Source organism: Myripristis murdjan, chromosome 14 (genome assembly GCF_902150065.1).
Source record: "Myripristis murdjan chromosome 14, fMyrMur1.1, whole genome shotgun sequence".
Taxonomy (NCBI): domain Eukaryota; kingdom Metazoa; phylum Chordata; class Actinopteri; order Holocentriformes; family Holocentridae; genus Myripristis; species Myripristis murdjan.
This window is the reverse complement of record NC_043993.1, coordinates 22,277,065-22,301,560: the sequence shown is the minus strand read 5'-3', so window position 1 is coordinate 22,301,560 and position 24,496 is coordinate 22,277,065. Positions and strand designations below refer to the sequence as shown.

The window sequence follows — 24,496 nt, the reverse complement described above, 5'->3', positions numbered from 1 at the left end:
ATTTGGCTGAAGCAAGACAGTAGCTTCATGCCACACTGCAAGCAGTTTGGTTTTCTCCTGTTTTTAGCAAATTATCCAAAATTTCTCCCCACTTAGTGAAAGAGTTGTATTCCATCTATCAGTGCTGCGCTGTGGAAACGGCTCAATACATTAGATACACATTACTACCTCAGTGTGTGTTGTAACCTAACAGGCCTGCAGCGGCTTGCAGCATCAACACAGATTTTGAGGAGAGGTGCTGCAGAATATCATTTAGATAGTGAGGGATACAGCAGATTTTTTTTAAACAGAATCATGTAAATGATCAAATTTGCCAAACACATTGGCTGCCCGGCAATCTATTTATTTAGTCATTAACCGCTATCCAGCCAATCGCTGGAAGCTATCGGGGTCACATGTTCATGTTTACCAGGTTTTAGTTTGATTTACAGAGTTGATATTATTTCATTAATACAAAACAAATGAAACAATAAACAAATCTTTTGGTTTGCTGCAGTGGTTGGCAAAGTGCACAGTGTACGCCTGCTAATGACAGCTGTGGAGTAACAGTTGTGCCCCGATGTGTGTCTCAGGAAGCTGTTTCTGCACAAAGAAAACTGAATTTGAAATCATTATCAAGTTCAATTTTCATCACACTTTAAGCCATTGCATTCAACTTCAAAGTGCACATATTAATTTCAGTTTTTGACGTTATCTGCAAGTTTTTCTTCGGATTCTCAGGGTTGCTGTATCACAGATTTTATGGTTCATCTACAATTTTATAACTACTTCACTACGGTTTGTGTTGGCCCAGAGCTCACAGTGCAATTGGTGCGCAAGTTTATCACCAAGTATCTTAAATGCATGCTAAGTACAGGCTTCTTTTCTCTCCAGTTGTGCTGAAGACATTCTCCCTTGACCATTTCACTGTGGCAGTCTGATGAAAAATGTTACTTCAAGATAAGAAGAGTATTAAAAAAAAATACCATGACAACCACATTATTGTCATTTGACTGTCATGAGCATTATGTTGCTCTTGTCTGCCACCCAGAGAATCTCTTGTTGCCTTTTGTCTCCATCTCTCTCTCTCTCTCTCTCTCACACACACACACACACTGACAGAACCAGCAGCAGCTCATTAGTGATGCATGCTGTCACCAAGTTAAAGAACTAATTCCAATCTGGTATTTGACGCAATTATCTCTGATATCCAAAGTAAATCAGTTCTCCTGACAACCAAGGGAGCATTTCCTCAGACAGCCATGCTTCATATTTCCACAGTTATGTTTTGATTGGCTTTCCATTAATGTGTCCCTCGCAAACGTGACTCTCGTTGCACTGGACCTTTAAAAGAAGAGTCTGCCAATTGTATTTCAATTGTAGCATATTGAAGTTTATGGGCTAAAATCTCAAATGCTCACCTTTTATGTTAAAAGCAAAAATCATACTCACAAAGACTGATTGGATTATAGGCCCACCTGTCAACAGGACTAACACGTGTGATTTATTTAGTGCTGAACAGTGGCCGAGTTGCTAGAGGAACAATGATTCAGTCAAAGGACCGGGGTTCAAGCAGCGATAAATTAGTCCCTGGAGTATTAACGCACCAAAGGCTAACAATCTCTCTATGTTAATTCAAATCCCATTACAGTCATAAATCAGCAAATTAAAGATCTCTCCAGATGAAAACTGAAAAAAAAAAAAAACAATAACAAAAAAGAATGAGGATTATATATTTAGGTGTAGATTCCAAAATGATTACTGAAATCTGTCTTTGTAAATAATTTCCAGTAAATGTACAGCCTGGCCACATGCCTGTAGTGGACTTTGAGAAAGTAAGGGAAGGGCTACCCTTCAGTCTTTCTAATTTAAGATGCGTTCAGTGTTTTACTCTTGCAATTACTCTGAAAGATGGTAAAACAGGAACTGGAAAATGATATCTACAAAAACACTAAGAGCATAAAAAGACTATACATGATGGCGAGACAAACAACAGACCAATGTGTGCAAAATACTGACGCATGGCTGTATTTAAAGACATAAATCACTTATTGTGAGAAATAAAATATGGGAGGGGGAAAAAACAGAAGAAACACCATTTACCCAAGATGTAAAGGACTGTTTTACATCATCACACTGTAATGTATGAAATTACCTTCTATGTTTACACTCTTTGGATTTCCACATGTTGTCCGGAGTTTCATTTTCGATTTAGTGAGTGTGTTTGAACAAAAATGCTGGTTTCTTCATATCATTCTCATGAGGCTTACACTGACATGTAAGTAAATACAAATGTTGAATTGGAATTTAGATGCCTATCAGATGATGGCGATGCTCTGCTGTGAATATTGTATTTCCTCTCAGTGGTTGTTACATACAATATATTTCAAGTGAATTGTTAAATTACCAACACATGCATTTCTGTGAGTAAAATAAAGACAAAGAAATGTGGCAGTCAGGTGTGACAGTGTTGCATTGGTTATCTACCCGCTGTCTACCAAGGAATCAAGGCAAATTTCTGGCAAGAGGAGACAGCTGCTTTGTGTTGCTCTGCTGGTCATTTCCATATCCTGCTCACTCAGGAATGGGAGACTAGGGTCAACAACAGCAAAGTGAGCCCGTCTCATCTTTCACAATATGCCAAGTGTACTGTGGTCATGATGCAAGCTGAGGAGCAGAGGCAGCGATGGATCCACAGTCGGGCTGCTACTGCGCCCTGGTGTCTGAAACACAAGATCAGGGGCCTCATTTATCGAAAGGCTGTGCACTCAAGAGTTTAGATCTTAGAAATGACAGAGGATGGAAGTTCACATCAGTGTCAGCCTTGATCTTGGCTGGAGAAAACTCCCAGCTCTATTTTATATGTTTGATGTGCCCAGGCTGTATGTGAAACAGCGTCAGGCAGGCGAGGGTGGATGTGTTGTGCTACACTGCCTGCAGGTCTGCACACAGCAAACTGCACTGAAAAAGCAGGAAAGCCTTTTTCTTTTTCAATGGCAGTTTTCTAGTTTGGAGAACTAGAATAAAGGTACCCAGTGTAGCTCGTCACCACTGGTGGCGCTATAGTCGCACACCAGGAATACTGGATCGCAGTTTTGTTTACATCACATGTAGGGTGCTTCCAGCATGCCGCGAGCATGGAGGCGACATGTTACACATGCCAAAGTAAACAATAAAACTTTCAAAATATCTCAAAATAAGGCTTTTGAGGTGCAAATGTCTTTTGAGGTTCAGTGAGACAAACGATGTGTTTTGGTGACAAATTTTTAATGTAAACAAAACCAATGAAAACTCCATTGGGCACCTTTAATCTGTGCATTGAATCTGCCAATATACCTTCATCGTGACATTGTTACTTTCATAAGTCAGGTGTGCACAAAGGAAGAAAACTAACCTTAAAATGGCTTAAAATGATCAAAATAATAATAACAATCCAAGTGTATGTTTTTAAATGGGGCCCCTGGTCATATTCTCCGCTCTCCTGCAGGGTTTCACAGGTCAGGAGGCGGCAACGGAAGGACTCTGACTGGCCCTGGATCAAGGCCAGCCAAACCAATCTGTCCTGGTGACAGCCTCACACGTTATTCAGTGGGAGGATGTTGGGTGTCAGACAGAAGTTTGGACCATTAGGTGTCACTTTGTCATTAGAATTCTCACGTTTGCCTGCGATGCTTAGTCCCCTCAAGACCACGCTGTCGCCCTCGCCGGCCCTAACATTCAGGCGGCAGATCGGAGAGTGCTTCCTTCAACCAACATCAACTTACTGAGCTAAATGAGATAATAATCATACTGGCCTTACTTTGACAACAAGATGCCAATTACATGGAACAACCTTAAGTGATGATGCTACGCCGTTGGCCTGTGGGTATAAAAAACAGAGGGAAAATGTGTTTCTGCCTTTCATAACCACAAGCCAAACCACTAGGAAGACCACCAAAAATACTCTGAGACGACTACTCCTTCCTTCCTCCTCAATGTAGATACAACACAATATAAAAAAATGGTAATCAGTTCTCCTACATTTTTTGCAAATATCACAATTACTTATGGTCTTTTTCCTCTATTAGCCAAGTAAAGGGTTCCCAGTTTGATCTCAGTTGCACAATCAAAATTGGAGAAACCGACACAATAACTTGTCGGGCTGTGATTTCGATTAAAGATTACAGTCACTGACGACAGCCTTGCCGATTACTCTGTTCTAGGATACCCGACTTTGGTGACATTGAGGCTGACCTTAGAGTCACCTCCCCCGCTGCCGCACTCTCCCTTGTCGTACCACCATTTGTTTTTCAATTTGTCCAAGAGGCCTTGCTCATTCAGTTTTAACACTGCCAGGTTAACAGCATTTCTTGAAACGATAAAACATAACTTGTAAGAAAATGAACAGGTCCGTGAGAAATCTAATATAGAATATTAGTAATAGTAAGAGTAGTTATCAGTAATCAATGGTTCATAAAGGGAGCACGGAAAGGACAAATTGGTAAAGAATTTCACTGGTGCGGAAGGGTAAGAAGCATTTTACAGTTTTACAGCAAATAAAGTGTTAAATATTAGAGAGGTGGCATGGAGGGTTACATTGCTCATAACTGAAGTGTGCGGGATGGGGACATTCTGTCATTGAGAGTAGAAATAACAACATCCAGCATGCAAGTTAACATTCATCACAACTGACAGACCAGCATTTTAAGTAGCAAGTTAAAGAAGGAAATATAGTTCAATGTTAAATTAGAAGCAATTCAGTGAGGAAGCACAGAGACCAAGGAGAAGGGAGAATTGAGGAGAGAAGGGCAAAGCAAACAGTGATGGGAAGGGTGGAGGTGTACATCAACATTCAAATGGATTTAGCAAATGTGACTAATATACCAATAGCAATTTCCTTTAGAGAAAGAAGAAAATAACACAAAGAGACACAAACCAGAGAAAACAGAATAAAAAAAATAGCTGTATGTCTAGATAAAAACTGGAAAAAAAACTCATAGCATTTCTAACTTTTTGGGGAAAAAAAAAGAAGAAATCAAGGAGGGAGGAAGAAGAGAATGACAACAGGAGGCATCAGGGTAGGTGGAATACTATAACAACATGGAGGATATTGTTATATTATCCCACCCACCTTAATGCAGAGCCTTTAGGTGTAGCCACACCATAGCCCTTAGAGTCGAGGTTGCCGCCCACTTTCATGGTGTCGCATGGCTTCCGCTGCTCTATGTACTCGTTCATAGTGGACTCGAGAAGAAAGGCGAACTTGCCCTTCGACTTGCGCACCCGGGCAACCCCGTCTGGTGTTGTCTTGGCAAACACTGAGGGTTCAGCCGATTTCATGTATGACCACATTTTCTCATAAACTGCTATTTTGGAGCGCTGCGTTTGAGGGGAGAGAGAGAAGGCAGAAAAGCATTAGTTTAGCACTTTACAGAAAACATCAACAACCTTTACCTTGAAAACGAACGTATTTCATGCACGGATGTTTGATGAGCCACTTTATGTGTCAGTTAAATCCAGGGCTGTAGTGATACTTAATGAGTTGTGTAGGTTACTGAGGAGGAAGTGAGGAAATTCGCCTACATATTTCAATGTTAATTAGGCTTATTGTGACTGTATGTTCCTGCTTGTACCCTCTTCTGCACCACTTGTTAAATATAAAGACTGGAGCAAGAAAGCAGTTGTGGTCCTTTTGTCAACAGCCTCAAGTCTAGCAATCTGGCGGCACTCTGGCAGCAAAATACAGGCCGTGTTTCTTATCAACATGAACAGACAGAACAGACCGAGCACCTCCTTCTTTTGAGTATCCGCTCACAGCAGCAAGTCACAGGTTTATATGCAGGCAAGAAATGCTTGATTTTTTTAATATACTTTACTCTCTCGTCTTATCAGTCCATTTAGATCACTGTGACTTATGCAATTTGCGAGGCAGACTCATGTTTGCTCTTGAGCAACAAGTCTCAATGCTTTGTCAGACAGGATGGATTCACTGGTGTATTATGATGCTACACAGCTGGAAGTACGCGGATTAGTAGATGGAGCAGATGTTATAATGTCAGAATTCTGCTGAAGTCACACACACCACACACATCACACACACACACACACACACACATTCACATACACATATTCCATGGGCATAAGCAGGCCTACATGTATATCTAAGGATGCACAGGGGTGTGTCTATGTTAGTCTATGTTGGTATGTGTGTGTTGTGTATATGGATTTTCAGTTTCCAATGACTTATGTGCCTTTATGGGTGGTGTTTAAATCAGCCAGCTGAACAGCCAACCAGTATCAATCAATCAATCAATCAATCAACCAATCAGCCAGTTGGCCAGCCATCCAATAAATCAATCAGTCAGCCAGTTAATCAATCAATCAACCAACCAGCCAGCAGGATACCCAATCAATTAATTATCCAGCCAATCAATGAATTAGTTCATCCATCCATACCCATACTCATCATCCATCAACCAGCAATCAGTCAATCAATAAACCATGGCCCTGGCCCTGACCCTGGTGCTGTAGTTATGATGATTTTTACGATGGTCAGTTCTGAGTACGTTTTTTTTTTTTTTTTTTTTTTTGCCAGATTATCTTTTGTGTTTGTATCAAACTGACCTCACCACCTGGGAAACTCAAGGTCGTTTAATTGTTTTCAGATGCTTGTTTTTGCAGAAACTGTAACTGATATCTCGATAGTTTTTATGTTTTTTCCACAGATTGAAACCCTCTAATTTGACACACTACATTAAGGTGACCCAATTCAGTACAAAACTATGGAAGTAAAAAGGGCTTATTGCTGACATTTTCATGTACTGTAACACTGTGTATTAGTTGTTAATCCAAAGACCACTGCGACTTGTAATTTGTGACCAGACTATTTATGGAGCTCCTATTTTCGTTCCACGGTGGACAAACGTTTGACTGCTTGCTTTGCATCTCACCTCTGCGGCCCAGCAGGCTGCCACCTGGAGCAGCTAAACGCACGCACAGTGTCGCCCTGCTCTGACACACAGCACGCTGCTAAAAATGGCCAGCGAAAGGCTGATCGCCAGTCACCGGGGAGCTGCAGTACACAGCTGTCTACAATAGAAGGACAAATATGGAAGCTGCATTAAACTAGGTTAATGTGACCTTCTGCTGAGCTAGGAGACGGAAAAGTGCCTCAGAGAAAACTTTGTGTTGAAAGTTTTCATAATCCTAAATGTCTCAGAGGGGCAGCTCGGCACCATCACGCTTACAGTGCCACGCTGGGTCTCACCGCTGCAGGAAATACAAAGTGTGACCGGGCATGTGTGGTCAGAGCTCCAAAAAGAGGTGCATATTTTTTTTTTCATTTAACTCTCGATGTTATCCGTTTTGTCACATATTCATACAACAAAACTGTAAACCAAATCAAACAGCATAGCTAGGAAGACACATTTGTCACTTCAAGTGCATTCTCATTGGGTCATTTTGTTTAATTTTCAAGACAAAACTCAAATTTAAGCGCATTTAACTGATTATTTTTGTCATTATGCAGTGCTGCAGTTAATTTGTTTATTGTGTCTAATTACCTGCATGGGCCTGGACATACTGTAATTATCTTTATGGATTTGTTTGTAGTTACTGGACTGCTGAGTGGACTTAAGACATCTTATAGTGTTATTTCTAATGTAAATCTGTAATGTTATGATAACCTTACTGTGACCTCATTTCATACCATTTCTGTTCAACTTAACATTATTATTATATCAGTTGTCATATTTTTCTTTTTCTTCTACATTACTGGCATACTAGTATAAATATGAAAGTGACACATCAATATTATTACTATCACACTCATTAATACCACTTATAACTTAACATGCATTGAGTGCACAGTGCTAGAGCATAATATTTTTTAATTTATTTCATTTTTTTTTTTTTTTCATGCATTTTGTCCAACTGGTCTCACTGTATAAAAATCCTTTCTTATTCAGAAGTGATTTTTTTTTTTCAAAAGTTCAAACAAACTGACATTCATTCTTCCATTTGGGCTCCACTAGACAGCACCCCTTGCTGACATCAGAGATTATAGATTGGCCCGCTGATTGTCTATTGACCGATGAGGAAAAATTTAATCAGTGTGTCCAGTCTTATCTGGAATACATGTTCAATGGTTGTATGATTCAATCCAATGTCACATCTGGTTGATGCAAGTAAGGGCCAACATCTGAGTGAATTGACAAACCATGTCAGCTCAGTGTTGTGTATGGCAACATAAATAATTCATCAGAAGCCGGAGATGTGATGGATTATGGGTTCAGGCCAGGAACTGAATCATTCTTGACATATGCACGATTTCAGTGGAAGAAAGTGCTCATGTAAACATTCTTAAATGACAGTAATAGCTGGTGACAGGCCTGACCATAGTGTGAAAACAGCAATTCTTTTCTGGGCTACATGAAAACACATGCTTGTCAGTTAGTGAAAGGCTGTTGGTGGCAGCAGCTACCAGGCGAGGTCTACTGTGATGAAATACAGCTCCACATTTCATCAGACTGATATTACCATACTTTAACATCCCACAGTGTTTTAATGAAGAAGCTTCTCAGTGCAACAGTTGAACAAAGGGAATTACTCAACAAAGCAGTTGCTCAAACATATTGATGTTCATGACTGTTATATAACCACAATAACATATTAACTGACCAGCAGGTCAACATATCCTCTGTCCAAATGGAAATTGGGTTTACTGCCCCTTTACTCATTCAGGAAATAAACTGGTCTGTGTCGGTGCCCAGCTGATGTTTGTGAGTGATTCACGGCCCTTTGCATATGTCTGTCATGCTGTCATTCCCAAACAGGCCAAAACGTAAGCTCATCTTGCACAGAAACAAATCAACAAATAAGTGATTCAGTAGGAGAATAGCTGAATCAGTACAGTTACAGTTAGGGAAAATCCATCCTAAAATACTTTAACACTGGAGATGTACCTTGCATTTCTGGGCCCATTTTGCTCTATACACTGTATGTACCGCATATGCATAATTAATTGCAGGTACAGCTAGGATCTGTCATCAGTAGTGTGTGAAATTCAACATCCTCTAAGATGGCTTTGTTTTCTTTATTCTGAAAATAAGTACACAACAACATTGTTCTTTCTCCACTCTCTTTTTTGGGTGGACAAACTTATAATACTGTCACTATACTATCACATGTAACCAATAAAATGAATGTAGCATGCTAGAGCTGACATAATGAGTTTGGGGGGGGGCTCGGGCTGAACCAAGCATGCACTGACTATTTTTTATTTTTTTTTTAGTGGCCAGAGCTAAAGAGCAGCACTGTTTGCGCCGGGTTGTAATCTTATAGCCTCTCAGCTGCCCGCTGGTCTTATTGACAATAGCCAATAAGAGGCTATAACATCTCCAGATTTATTTGCTATAGACAGGAGCCTATTTTATGATAACAGCCAGTCCTCTTGATTCCTGACTTTCCTGTCTCTCCGGGAATGAGACTCTACTCTCCTCTCGTCTGTCAAATCGTATCATAGCCTGGAGCGGGGATGTCAAACTCAATCACTAAAAGGACCGTATTAAAAAATCACTACCAGTTCAAGGGTCAAACAGAGCCTATATTTACTGAACTCTTCTGACCCACAGTGGTCATTCTTTTGATCAAAAATATGTCCCGTGTAAGCATAATTATTCTATAAACTTAACATGAAACATTCGTCCCTGAAAATGTGTTTCTATAAAACACAACAAGGATGTCTAAAACCAAACCGATTAGAGCGGAAAATGGCATGAAAAGAGTCCACTGCATCATTCCTGTTCTCAAGCATAACTTACTGTATCTGCAAGCCAACCCTGAATCCATTTGAATGACAAATAGTTTCATCACATGGAATAAAAAAAAAAAAAACACCCTGACATTTTGCTTAATAGAAACTACAGTCATACATGCTCTTACTCAGACATGCACATCACCGGCACGCACATCCAGCTAGAAATACAACTAATATTTTCATGTTAAAAACCCATGCCACAATATGCCATGGTATTTCAAAAGTCAGAGATCAAAATATAGGCAGGTTGACTTGGGATTGCGAGAAAACAACCTCCCATCTGTCTTGAAAACACTTGTTTTAATAGTAAATTTAAAAAAAAATCATCTCACCGTAATTGTACAACAGACCTGATCTGGCTCGCCAGCCTTGAGACTGACATTCGTGGCCCAGAGGATTATGAGGGGGAAAAAAGTAAAAAAAAAAATAATAATAATAATAATAATAATAATAAATGCCTCATTTGGGCTCCGGTCAGGCTCCGGTCAGAGAAAATGTGTATCTTTCTGGTTTAGTTTGGGTTTGGACAGAACCTTTTCGGGTGCAGTTTGGCATGGGCTTGAAAAATGGTTAATATTTAAGTTAAGCTCTGCATCACGCTGAGTCTCTGTGGGTTGTCTAAGGTCACTCTGGGAAATGGAGGAAACCACTAACTGAGGATAACATAGACAAGGAATTAATGATAACTGACAATGGCAGGTGATGTATTAGTGACTGGGGCCTATATCATTCTGACCCAGGCATAGAAACCAGTTTTAGACCAACAGTTGTAGAACAATTCTTTAAGAAAACTTTTAAACTAGTTGCGGATGGTTAAGTTTAGTCATGGGTTTGCTCAGGTTAAGGATCTGAGCCTGCTGTAAATAATTTGTTGGCTTTAGGGCCATCATCATCTCTGGCTAACACTATGGTAGCCATCCACTATGAGAACCACGAAGCTCAAACACTGAATTACGTCCTTATTCCACACATTTGTCAGCTGAGTTTATACTCATTTAAAGGTTTAAATCGTCCCTGGGCAATTTTGATTATTGCAGCTTTAAGACAAAGGAAGAATATGAATTCTAAAGTTTTCTGAGTATCATGGCGATAGTCCCTGCCAACAAAGCCCACTGGCTGCAGAAGCCCGTGCTGAATGGTTTTTGAGTAAATCCTTTGAGAACCAGAAAGAATAAAAGTGAGCACTTGAGAGGTGACCTTACTACTTGTCATCATAGATCACATCGTTTTTGCCTGTGGCTATGATTCAGATGGATACGCTTTCCTGAGAATGATTGTAAAATGGTATTTACAGCTTCTATTAATCATCAGGTTCGTCTTTCCCATCTCTGGTTTTAAATAATTGTCACAGTGAATGTCTGCTTAGTTAGTGACATTTCCAGTTTGGAGGAAGAGAGGAAAGGAATTTGTCACTCAGTATGAAGTCACTACACGCCTGTCAATTATCTCCTTAGGAGCACCTTTGACAAATCACAGCCTGCCAAACACATCATGAATTAGCACATCCACAGACTGGAACCACTGCATTTTCATGTGATGATTCATCGTGATCCTGCTAGAATAATCTTTTTCAGTTCTTTGTTTCAGTTTTAATTTTTCCTTAAAAAGATCAGACAGACTTGGGATGTCTCGATGATTCACAGGGCTGATGCTCGTAACACCGTCGTTCTGATTTACAACCTCTAATGGAGGTAATTTACTCTCTTTCTGCTATCTTTCCTTTCACCCTCGTTTCTATACTATCTAGTCAATGAGAGAACCGGGGGAAAAAAGTTTGCAATTTTACCAGACAGTTATTCAAAGTCAAGTATCTGAAAAGTCAGAGTTTTAGGTTAACTCTGCCAATGCCACTGGATTCATCATTTCGTCATTGCTGTGTGGGACAGCTTTGTTCATAACCACATAACTTTATTTAAACTGTAGTGGACGTCTCAAGGTTTTCAAAGATACCACACATGTCCTACTGAATTACAGGGAAATGTGAATAAAATGACAGACAAAACATCTAGATATTTTCTATCTGATGTAATGGTGCAGCCATAAAACAATGGCATCCGGGCTTTGAATATTTCACTCAATGTGATGCTGAGCTGCAACCAGCAGATACAGAAAATAAGAGACATTGTTTGTAATATGGAGGAAAAAAAAGTTTTTATCTAACTTTGAAGCTGCCTAAGGAGCAATTTAAGGGAAAATCAAAGGTCAGTGAGGTTAAATATAATTTAATTGAGCATGTTTGATCTACTCGGCTACAGTAGCTATTGATTATCATCCAGTTAAACAATGCCCACATTATTCCACCTCATGTACTTTCTTTCCTCTGGGGCAGAGTGCTTGCAGAAAAATCCATCCTCAGATGCTTGTACGCTGTGAAATATCACTAATCTTCGATATTCAGTGCATTCCAGGACTTATTTTGTAACGTAAGTGCTATATTTTCCTCATCTACTGTACCCACTTGCTCTCAGCCTGCCTCATCTACTTCTAGTGAGTTCCCACATTTCCCACAATGGCTTTCAGCAACCACCAGACAACATGCCTGAAGCAGCGGCATTCAATACATTTCCGAGGGAAGAGCAACAGCACAGCATGAGGAACAAACACCCCGTCACAGCGCTCTGACATTGTCGTAATGGGGAGGAGAGTCCAGACTGACTTGTCCCAGAAGAAAACTGATGTTCTTGTCTGGGAAGTGCAGAGTCACAAGGTCAGAAATACGCTGCCAAAGCCACATGATCCCCCCCTTTTCAGCTGAATTCCCACTTCCTCTGCAACATCATGAGCATCATCAGTTTTATGTTGGAGGACAATGAGACACACAATAAATGACATGCAGAAATAACTAACTTTGTACTGCAGTAAAATGTGCGTCCATTTTGCTGTCAGCTGTCTGTTGTTTGTTTTAGTGAAGTGATTAAAAAGGTTGCATTCAAGTAGCTACATTTCCAGAGCGCAATAATGCAACTGTTTCCCATTGTTGGAGTAGGGCAATTGTCCAATTAAGCCATTTAGATGCCTGCTTAAACTGGCAACTCAAATGCCGCCTGATGAAAACCAATTCAGGTCAAAACACTGCTGTTATAATAAACTGATGATTTCTGTTGAATTATACGTTCACATCTGCTTTAAATTTATATAAACTGAAAAAGACTGTTTACTTATTTTGGCAATCCAGAGGGAGCAGGAAAATTCTGAGATTATTTTTTTGCTAAAATATAAATTGCTGTCTCACTACCGTAAACTAAATTACAGCCATAATTCTGTATTATGTAATCATGTTGCCCATCATGTTGCAGCCTTCCTTCAGATGTTACTTTTAGGAAACCGGGGCGACAACAGCAACTCGTGCTGTGCAGCCCTGACACCCTGATGTTTTTGGATATGGAGCGAGGATTGGAGGGAACAGGCGGTCCTGAAGGAGTTGAGTGTTGTAAAACGGACAGACAGCTTTAGAATGGAGCTGTATGAAAAGCTGTGTCCCCAAAGTTTCCCCAGGGTGTCACTGTCCGTCTCCTGCACCCCTGATGATGAGAGAAGCAGCAGCGTACACCATAAACTTGGAGTCTGAGCAGCATACAGAGTTACAGCCATCTAGTCTGGTGTGGATAAAAGTACCAACAAGATGTGTGTGTAGCTATTTTGGAAGAGCCTGGTGCTGGTTGTGCAATATTTACTGTAGGTGCACTGGATGAGCCATATGTAACTGTGCAGTGAAAGTGTCAAACACACAGCTATAATTACCATAGTAACAGCAGATGGGGTGCACATACCTGTACCTGTTTCTACAATTATTGGCTTAATTGCATCCTAATCACATTTTTTGCACTGCCATGGTTCTTTATATCAAAGTAAAACAGACAAACACAACACCTAACACAAACTCTAATGATATCTTTTCTGTTCTCAGCTCCTTCTCCAGTCACAATATTAAAAGCTTCTGAGAGAGATTTTTTGAATTATTTCACAAAAGAGGGAGATAATATCAGGCTCCAGATCTCCCTTCCTGTCACCTCAGGCTGCGCTGAGCAGTTTAAATTCATTTCTCCCGTGGCTTCGGATGAAACTACATCTCTGATGAAATACCTGTCCTGCCCCGAAGATGTTTTTCAACTAAATTCCCAAAATGGATCTTTGAACCAGTTGGTCCACGGTTTTTAATCAATCGTTACCCACTCTGTGGCTGCTACCGCCATCCCTTCTCATTTTAAAACATGCTGCCGACCAATCCCTCTGGAAGAAAATGAAGCTCGATTCTTTCACTCTGAATGATTTGTAAAATAAAAGTTTTAGTAGAATATAGCTTCCTCTCAACTGAAATCTTTTCAGAATTAAAGTTTTTTTTTTTTTCCAGAAATGTAAGTTGTGTTAGGGTTAGGGTTAGCACAAGCACAAGAAACTGTGAGAGAGTTACAAATGGCCTCCTCCTCGCTGATGATGGTGATTAGGTGATTAGGCCTCAGACAACAGATTTGCATTTGGCACAGCAAACCGTGCCACTCTGCTTGAATGCCTTGAAAAATGGGTTGGGTCACAGGCACTGCCCATGCTTCCACTTGGTCACACAATTTGCAAAAACGATCATTCCTGTCACTGTTTAGCAGATAAACAATGAAGAGAACTTTTCAATTAACATATTTCCAAAAATAAAGTCTGTCTTATCTCTTGCTGACCTTCCGAGAGTTATGCATCTAACTGCTTTTCTACGTTAGACATCCCTCTGTCACTAGCAGTGTGTGTAAAATGGAGCAGCAAACCAAAACTGGAAGAAGAAATGTTATTAATCAAACTGTATTTTAGCATAAGCCCGACTTGAAAGTTTTAGAACTGATTGTTAAGACTTTTAAGCTCCGTCTGAAACAGTCTGCAATCATCAGGCACACACAAATCATATTTCATCTGACTTCCTTAATAGCTAGCATCGTTTGACTTTGATGCAGCTTTGTATCTTGTGCTCAAAGTTTAGGCTGCAGTACTGTCTATTTCTCATGATAAGAAGCTCCTATTCATTGAGTGTGACTATGACAAGGTTACAGCAATTTATCCCCGTGCTTTGGCAGCATTTTTGAGCGGCAGGGAAATGAATGAATCTGCATTCTAGCGGGGCGCTGTGCGGGCAATCAAAGTTTGGTTTATGACTCCACAGATGGTTCACTGTGAGGGAGCTAAATCAACGCTGTTGCACAGCTGCATTTTTCCCGTTGCCAAAAAGCATAAAGTTGCAAGAACTTTGGTTTCCACAGAGAGGACATGGGTTCATTCTGTGGACCGAAGGGTTTTGACATGATTTTTTCTAGGTTAAGAAAGTTGATGGTCTGCTTTCACTCCTATGCCTAGAAGAAAGACTAAATTGAGAATTATTAAGAGTTTTAGGCAGAATTCAGAATTCAGAATTTGCTCAGGCTTTGAAATCATTTCCCAAATAACATTTTTTTTTACAGACAGGCTTCTAAATACTTATTCAACCTGTCTTATTCTTCATTGTCACCTTGATATAATCATTATTTCAATTATATTTTTCTGATTGAGATTTTCATTTTGTTCCATTTTTTGGCAAAACACTTCATACCAATGCTTCAAAGCACACTGTAGTCATCAAGTGTTATAGTCATAGGAGCTTGGAAGAGCTGTATCAGGACAAAACAATTCTTGAGATTATTTATAACCTAATATTAAAGGATTTTGTTATGTAGAAGCTGCGACACAGTGCATGGCAGCCGGCTGTGACACTCACCCTAAAGAACTCCTTGGTGGAGCCTGAGTCTAGAGTCCCGTAGGCAATCTCTGTCTGCTTGGCCAGGTCCTCCGCACTTTCTATAGGAGAGACCATCCTCTCCACGGTGAGGAAGGCAGCCAGGTTGGCCGTGTAGGAGGAGATGATGATGAGGGTGAAGAACCACCACACTCCTCCAACAATTCGCCCAGACAGAGACCTGTGAGGCGGGAAGAGGGCAGACAGAGACATGAGAGCAGCGAGCTCAAATGCACATGGGAGGGAGGAGGGATGGATCACAAGCCTTTCAGCTGTGACTTCTGTGCATATTAGATCATCAGTTTTACAGTGAGCCACAGATCAGAGATACAGCGAGTTAGCAGCCCTGGTGGCTCAACACAGCCTATTACTTCAGCATCGTAATTTGTGTAAATTTTTTACCAGTCTCCTACACAGAGCAGTCTTTTGCCATTTTTTAAGATTGTCATTACAAGTCCTCGTTGTCTTCTCAGATAATGCTAGTCACCTACGATCACTCAACATGGTGTATGACAAACTTAGCATGAAGCACAATCTGCTGTAGACACATGGATTATTTCGGGGTCTGTGTCACCATCACTTAATGGGCCAGTCTCCCTAAAACCTGGCATAATCTTTTAAGGCAAAAGACATTTTTAACATGTCTGAACCCTGAAATGCTTTACTTCATACCTTTACTTACCCAGAAATTATGTTCTTGTAACACTGGATAAAACCTAATTAAGTTATTGTTCCAAACCTATAAAAGTAGTTACAGTTGGACAACAAGCCAGTGTCCTAAAATATACACTCTTACTGATTTTTTGAGCCTTTAACCACTGGAGTTTTCAGCTCCACTAGTAAAAAGATCAGTTTTACTATACAAGAACATAAGTGCTGCAAGTATTAAATTGACATATAGGCTGTAGGAGAGAATTCATATTTCAAATTCCCCTGATCACACTGCTTGCCCCGTCGGCTCTCCTGATCAGTGCCGCCTGTAGTGGATAACACTGATCTTCATTTGTTATGCTTTGTCAAGAGACGCGTTAGATGCCTTCTGTAAAATGTATTTGAAGCACACATCAGAGACTAATGGGCCTGTTTCTCCTTCAAGTGAAACACGTTTTCGGAGTTCTTAACAGTTATGCATTGCTTAACTTGCCTATGGTGAAACACATCAATCGCGGTCCTAATTTCAACATTACCGTGCAAATGTGATAGCTCGGGTATTTCAGTAGGCAGGTTTATCTCGTTCTCCTTTCTGCTGGCTTAAATCTGCACCCAGTGTTCAGCGCTGGGTGTCTGTGCTGGCACTTCTGTCCTAATTCATGAGGTGTAAAATGTAACTCTCCCCGCTACAAATTTAGGCCAGAGAGGGGACAACATTTCTGTGGTAGAAGTGCCGTGAGAGTCTGTCATCCTCCATTTTCCTCAGGCCGGGGGAGGTGTAATGGACCATACCTCTCTGTCACACAGATACTCCCCTCCTGCTCCACCTGCTCCACCACTTCATTACAGCTTTCACAAATGTACAAAAAGCAGAGAACCCCTTCAATACCCTTTTATGAAGCCTTTGCCTATCTAATAAACCAGAGGTTCTCAAACGTATTCAGATATCAGACCCCCAAGTTGCCTTTTATTAAATCAAGGAACCCTCTTTGAAGACATTTTACCCCAGGGACCCCAAAATGAAAATATGTTTTTTATTTGTACTAAGCACTCAATTATTTCAATGTCATATTTGAAGACTGATTCGGAGTGGTGAGATTAAAACATAACCATTCATGAAAGGTTCCTAAATTCTAATGAGTTAAATTATAGTGAAATTAAATTAGGTCTTTTGCTCAGGACATCCTGGGGCCCTCTCAAGGATGACCCTCGTTTGAAAACCACTGTAATAATCTCTTGGTTCATACTTTTTATTCAGCTATTGTGGTACTATCACCTCCAGCTTCTTGATCACATTTAGTTCACTGAATGTGTTGCTCTGTTCGTCCACGGGAGCGTGGAAGTTCATTCATTGCAAATGAGAATCCATTAGCACTGCAACATTGCGTTGCAGATGCATTGCCCTGGATTTCTCCTGCCTAGTGATTATCTACGTGTGAGCTAAGCCGAATGTTGTCTTACCCTATTTTTTGTGAACTCAGTGAGGCTTTCTTGTGTAAAATCTTTTGTCAGTGGATCAAAGTTGCAGTCAAAGTCTATGTTGCAATACCATTATCAAAGTTCAACAAATAAGGGGTTTGTGAGCTTGTCCTGTAAACAGCTCATCACTGGGATAATAGCCTTATAGCAAATTGTGATTGTTGTCAAGAATAACATCAAATTAGGGTCAATAATCACACCTGATGAGCTGATTTAAATAATACGTTTGAGCCACAGGGTCTTTGCACAAATCTCTGCATGGTGCTGCCACAAAAATGCATGATGAATGAAATGTGATCAAATTAAACAACATGCTCCATTTTCACAAGCATGATGACTGTGGTGGAACAACTAGTAACCCACCTCAGTGTTTTTACTCCTTAATGAGAATGCTAAAATCAGTGATCAACTACCACTGAAGCACTTTGACAAATCTGATTAATCATTAGCCTCTCATTACTGTGCTGTTGATTCAGCATCAGCGAGGGGAGATTTGTGAATTTGCTTGACAGTAAAGAATCTCCTGCTGCTCCAAATGCTTTACCGAAATTGTTTGACACAGTTGATCATGGACTGCAACAGAGAGGGCTGTTTAATATTGGTTTTAATAATGCATGTGTTTTAACGCAGTACCTGGTTGCAAGACAGTGCATACTTGTGAGTAGGGCTAAGTCACACATCAATTCCATAAGTATTTATTAATGCTGGTTTGTTTTTTCTTTAATGAGCCATTGCAAATTAAACCCCTACGCAGACTGCAGCATCATCTGTTCCAGTTCCTCCTCAGTTAAGCAGAGCAGGGCATTACTGACCTTGAACAAGGATAGATTCCATTCAAAATTGCATGTGCTTTGGAGCTGAAATCCGATTCCCCATTTGCTACTTAATTGATTTTTTTCATTCTATTAGACCCACACTGCTGAACGCTGAATTGCAGCATCCCAGAGCCGGCTCCCTCCATACAACTCTCCAGCACTGACTAGACCTATACTCAATTACAGACCTACACACTGGAGCTGGACTGAGACTCAGTCTTCCACTTAGCCTACAGTACCAAAATATATCATTGTCAAACTCAGCAATCAACATCAACAGGTGAGAGGCACAAGTCACTGAGCTGACATCCAACTGAACAATTCAAAAACATATTACACGGGCAATCAAAAGCTATTTAGATGCACCTATTTGACTTGAATCCTGTTCAGCAGAACCCAAACAGTATCAGCTAAGAAAGGACAACAACATTTGCTTAAAACTCATGCTGCATATACAATTGAAGACATCTGAGGCTCAGCTAGGTAGGGAATAATATATATTTTAAGAGTAGAAATTGCAGATCAACCAAGTTTTTGATGACAACATAATATATCAATAGATCCAGTCATTCAACCCTCATAATTTAGACAAAATGTATATAGCGCTTGCAAATCTCCCAGCTGGGTAAGTGGAAGTTGTCTGACTTCACTGTTTTGTTGTCTTTAAGCACCTTTTTATCATTATTTGTCATTATTAGATTCATTTTACATGTATATTAAGAGATATTACACTGAACATATTCGTAATGTGGGACATTCAGCCCTGTCTGTGATTAATAATAACATTAAGTCTAATGGGTGACTTTTCCACAAGCTGCATACAAAGTTGTTCTGTTGCTGGGCTGCAATACCTTTACACAACATTGGAAAAAGCCACATTTAACTTTTTCTGTTAAATTTTTTGGCATATGTTTAAATAAAAAAGACAGTGCTTTTTTTCAGCCAAACTGTGATGCAAACTGAACCCTGGCCTAAAAACCAAGATACAAACCTGTGCTTTCTTTTTTTGGCTTTTCTATATAGGGCACATTTATAATCAAGGGCTTTCTTACATGTTCAACCTTTAGAATAAAAGCTGGAAGAATACTTAATGTCCACAACCACGAAAAAATGAACATTATTTATCTCAGAGCACATTCTTATCCACCCAATTCATGCAGGTCTAATCCCAATCTGTGATTAGAGCTCTCCTTGAATTTTGTGTCATTGCTCTTCACCCAGTTGCGCTACAATCTTCCACTGTCCCCGACAAGATGGAGGGATGACTGAAATAACTCTTGGGATCCTTGAAGAAGAGATCAGGGACACGACACAACGATGAGTAAAGAGATGGACTGAATGAATGAAAAGAAGGCAGGAGACATGGCGATCATTTGGGGGAAGTACATTATTCAAACTGTAGACGGTGCCTCACCAGAGTGAAAATGCATAATGATTTTTTTTTTTTCATGTGGAATACATTATATGCACCAGGTTGATGACCGTAAAATGGGACATGCAGCAAAAACACGGTAGCCCTCCAAGAGTCATGAGGAATACAGGCAACTACATACAGATGTAATGACCCCTGTGCATTTTACAGCCCTCAGCATGGTGAATATAAGTTATTTTGTGGATGAAATGCATCACTGCCAGCATGCAGCTTGAAAACACCATGCTATAGTGCTGTGATTCTTAGTCAGTTGGGGGAAATGGGAGAAAGGTGGAGTGGAGTGGTTAGGGGAATAGTAGCAGGGAATACAAAAGCTCAAAATAACATATATGCACCATGGCAGGATGGAGATGTACGGTTGTGACTATAAAATGCAAAGAGATGATGAGGACAACTTAGAGGTGGTGATGGAAAATTAACATAACAACCAACCTTGGTGAGATATCGCATCCTTGCTGCATGAAGGCGCCCAGCGAGAACCACAGGCTATTAAAAATCCCAAAGTCGTTGGGAGGGTCAGGGGGGCTCTGGGGGTCTTTGGCCTCATCGTTCTCGTCCAGATGCCACTCATAGGGGCTGAAACGGCTGACCAGGAAGAGCACCACACTCACGCCGATATAGGCAAACACTATACACATCCAAATCTCATAGGCCAGTGGGTCCAGGAAGGAAAACACCCCAGGCTTGGACTTTTGAGGCTTCTTTATCATAATGGAGATGCCCAGGCTCATAAAGGGCTTAGAGAAGTCTATCACCTCTTCCCGTACCAATGTTATAGTTAGCGGAGCCACAGCTATATCAGCTCTCTGTGGAAATGGGAACAGGCACACTAAGGGTTAGTCGTGCAAAACGAAGCATCGATAACTTACCAAACCCTGTCTACAACATGAAATGCTGATATATTAATACACATACACATAAAGAAATATGTGAAATTCATTTGCAAAAGCAGATTTGTGAAATTGTATTCTTTTCTGTAAACCACTTTATTTATTTATTTATTTATTTATTTGTTTCCAGATAGTAGCACTCAAGAAATCACACTAGTAGGCTAATGCAAAGGTAATATTGACATATGTTCTGGATTTTGGAGTCAGAAAGTGTGTTAACATGAAGCATTACATACAGCAGTGAGTTCACATTCACATTTTGTCATTTACCTGTTTTTGCAAATAAGCTCCTCATATTTTCCTAAAGTATACATGAACTGTCAATATATTGAATTATTTAGTGTTTTGATTTATTTGTTCACTCATCATTCAAAGGTTTAAGAAAGCAAATATTCCTCTAGGCTGCACTAACTAACGCTGATCAATGGTGAACAGAAAAATGCTGATGTTTCATATGCAACAAAACACACTCAATATATTGTGGTAATATTTTAAAACATATTAAAATCGGAATGGCTGCTTTTCATATGCTTAAGTGAATGAAATATGCATTTCACATCACATGCCAAAATACAGTTTGTGCCTTCATAGTAATTATAAATATAGTATAAGTAAATATTTTTTAATGTAACAGTATATTACTACTTATAGCTATATAAGCATAAATTGAAATAATGTCTTTGCTGGATATGGAAATGTATTATTTAATATATTGCACTATATTCTCCAATATATTACCTTATATTGTTATTGCATAAGGGATAGATACCCCTAAGGTCAAAGTTGTATACTATAATTAGTTCTGCTAGTAAAGCTGTCTAATAATCAGGTAGCCATGGTCACTTATTTGATTTATGATGTAAATTTATGGAAATGACAGATTGGACACAGTGAAATATAGCAGCTTAGGATATACTGAATAGCAGACCTGTGAAAGAGACCAGTGAGAGAGAATCTGCCATTTCATTTTAAAATGAGTCACTCAGCATCTGTGGTGGTTAATGTCTTTGTCTTAATCCAAATCTCCTCTGTGAATCAGGCGGGAGGTTGGGAGATAGAGGTGGAGGAGCTTATGCAAGCAGTCCATGAAATTTGAATCAGCCTTTTAAATTCACCTCCATCTGATCCTGCAAAGCCTAGCAGGCTCTTCAATTAGTATCTTACAGCAGCGATAAATGTTTGCAGAGATACACTTTGAGGTGAGAGGATCCTGGATACTGGATCCTGCATCGACACTGAAATATGGCAGTGTGACAGAGGAGGTTGGGATTATCTTAGTTGAGGTTCACAGGGGTCTCAGCCAAATGCAGCTTTCAATTCTTCATGGTCTCTGTTATCAGCTGCCTCATTTACATTTGAATAGCTAATTAATGGTCATACAAATGCATTGTTGATGCAGAGGCATATCAGAGGGCTTAATAGCCATTTCAATTACTACAGGGGGTCATCTTCCTCTATTCATGCTATTATAACTGGGAGGTCTGCAGCAGAGAAGAGTGGTCTGTAAAATAGTCATTACCGCATAAATTGCGGGTGTCAAATTGAAAAGCCTGCAGAGCTCTGTTTTCATGTGGATATTTTAGATCCTGGTCTGCTGTCAAGATTATTTTTTAATGAAACATGAACTATAGAGCAGTTGGGGCTTCATCAAAGATGAAAATTATCTCATTAAAATTAGTTCATACAAAACACATGGATCCACACAGCACATATCACAATCAAGTCAAGGTGGTTTTGCAAAAAAAATACAGTGTGGAGACTAATTTAAGACATTCACTGCACAACATCAAACCACTGTTATAACAGATGGTGATAAACATTAAATAGCTCACCCCCCTTCCCTGTATGAGGTGCACAGGCAGACTGACACTTACCCCATACACCAATTCACCCACCATCCCGTTCCACGTCTTGGTCTCTGGATCTCTGGCTCCGTACTTGCCATCCGAAACTATCGACAGCTTATACTTTATCCCCACATGCTTTGCAATTTCAGAAGCTAAATCGACACAGTAGCCTTCATATCTGTCATTCCCTTCCAGCTGCATATAGTTTCTCTTGTACATCACATACGGAGCTTCCTGTTAATTAGACATAATGTTGAGTTCACAGTAAAAGCAAGAAACACATTTACAGTGGACAGACCTCTTTGGTCACATAGGGCCTTGATTGGCTGCATGCACACATGCTTGGATGACAGACAAAGAGACAAGGAAAACATAATAAAAGACAAACAACACAGTGTGGTTAAGAAGCGCTACACAGCGTCAGGCATGTTGTTAGAGCGCTGACTTATTTTCACAGCCAGAAGCAGATGCGGGCCACCAGTGGGGTGGCGAGGCCTGCCAGGCCAATGGGAGTCAGTTAAGCAGGTATAAAGGAGGGAGAGCAGGATGTTATGTTTCCCTCATGCTAACCTGGTCAGAAAATCTGAAATCTGCGGATACAGAGGATGAGGCGGGAGTTGCATTAGCTTTGCATGAGCATGGCAGTGAGGGCGGGGCAAGCTGAATGGGGCACTTTCCGGTTCATAAAGTAAATATCAGTGACAGCAGGGAAATCGGAGACGACTAGTCTAGTCTTGCTTCTTCAGCAACAGAAACATTAATGTGCATGGAGGTGAATTAATCCAACCAACAAAGCCAAATTTATTTAGCCGCATCAGAAACAAGTAATTTGCATGACTGAAAAACTGTCACACCGATTAAATATGGTTTTCATTTAACTCATACTATTCATAGTCATAACATTAACACATAAGATTCATGAAAATGCCTGTTGTCTTGATTATATTCTTGGTGGAGAGTGGACTAATTTAGATCACCTCTGTTGTTTTTGTTAAATATCATGCACTTCATGTACAATATGCTTTCCATCAAATCATCTGTAGATTTCTTATGCGACCTACAGGATCTTCAGCAGTGATTTTCTTCTTTTTTCATAGAATATTTGTCGTTTTTTATGACCTGTAATTCTCAATATAAATCTTTTATGCCTTTAATGGGAAGAGGAATAGCAGTGCTTTCACTTGCACCCAACAGTCTCACTGCACTACTCTTAAGCCTAGTCTATGTCATTTTTTTTTTTTTTTTTACCTCCTACTCTGTCTGGTTTATATAATATGTGTTATGAAAAAATAAAGAATAAATCACACCCTGTGACAATAGGATGGCATTTCATTAATTAGGGCATTCTCTTAAAAGTTATGGAATGTAAGACAGAAACATGAAATCAATGGGATGATTGATATGTGTCTAAAACAACGTCTTCAGTCAGATGAAAGACATGCTTGGCAGTGAGAAAACAATGCAATGACAGCATTACTGGTGTTCCTCTACTCTAGCCCTGCATAATATTCCTGCATTTCTAGCTTGGTTATGAGTGATGGGTTCCTAGGGACATCTAAATGAAAATGTATGACTTTCACATTCTGAATTTGCCTAAGATGAGCACATAATAGGCAAAGTCAGAAAGACAGAGAGGCCATGGTTTTAAATGTAAGATAAGGCGCACCTTATCTTACATTTAAAAATGGCCGATGACGGCTACATAACCTGCAACTACTACATTTTACTTTGCAGCCTTCAGTTTAAGTGACTGTAACACAGAGGAATGGGTTTTGGAAAAAAAATGTGCAATGTTATAATTCATTACTGACCTATAAGGGTAAGAAATTGAAATAAATTTGAATGAACGGATAAAAAA

At 39.9% G+C, this 24,496-nt stretch overlaps 1 protein-coding gene across 1 annotated transcript in view; it reads right to left on the bottom strand.

Moving 5' to 3' along the window:
* gria3a (glutamate receptor, ionotropic, AMPA 3a) overlaps positions 1–24,496 on the bottom strand; it is an 82,206-nt gene that overhangs the window by 9,775 nt on the left and 47,935 nt on the right. Inside the window, exons 10-14 of the mRNA XM_030068560.1 lie at positions 22,666–22,872; positions 20,334–20,707; positions 15,507–15,705; positions 5,090–5,337; positions 4,213–4,327 (exon numbers count right to left, since the gene is read on the bottom strand). Of these exons, the coding sequence (XP_029924420.1) occupies positions 4,213–4,327; positions 5,090–5,337; positions 15,507–15,705; positions 20,334–20,707; positions 22,666–22,872 (1,143 nt within the window). The remainder of the gene's footprint in view (positions 1–4,212; positions 4,328–5,089; positions 5,338–15,506; positions 15,706–20,333; positions 20,708–22,665; positions 22,873–24,496) is intronic.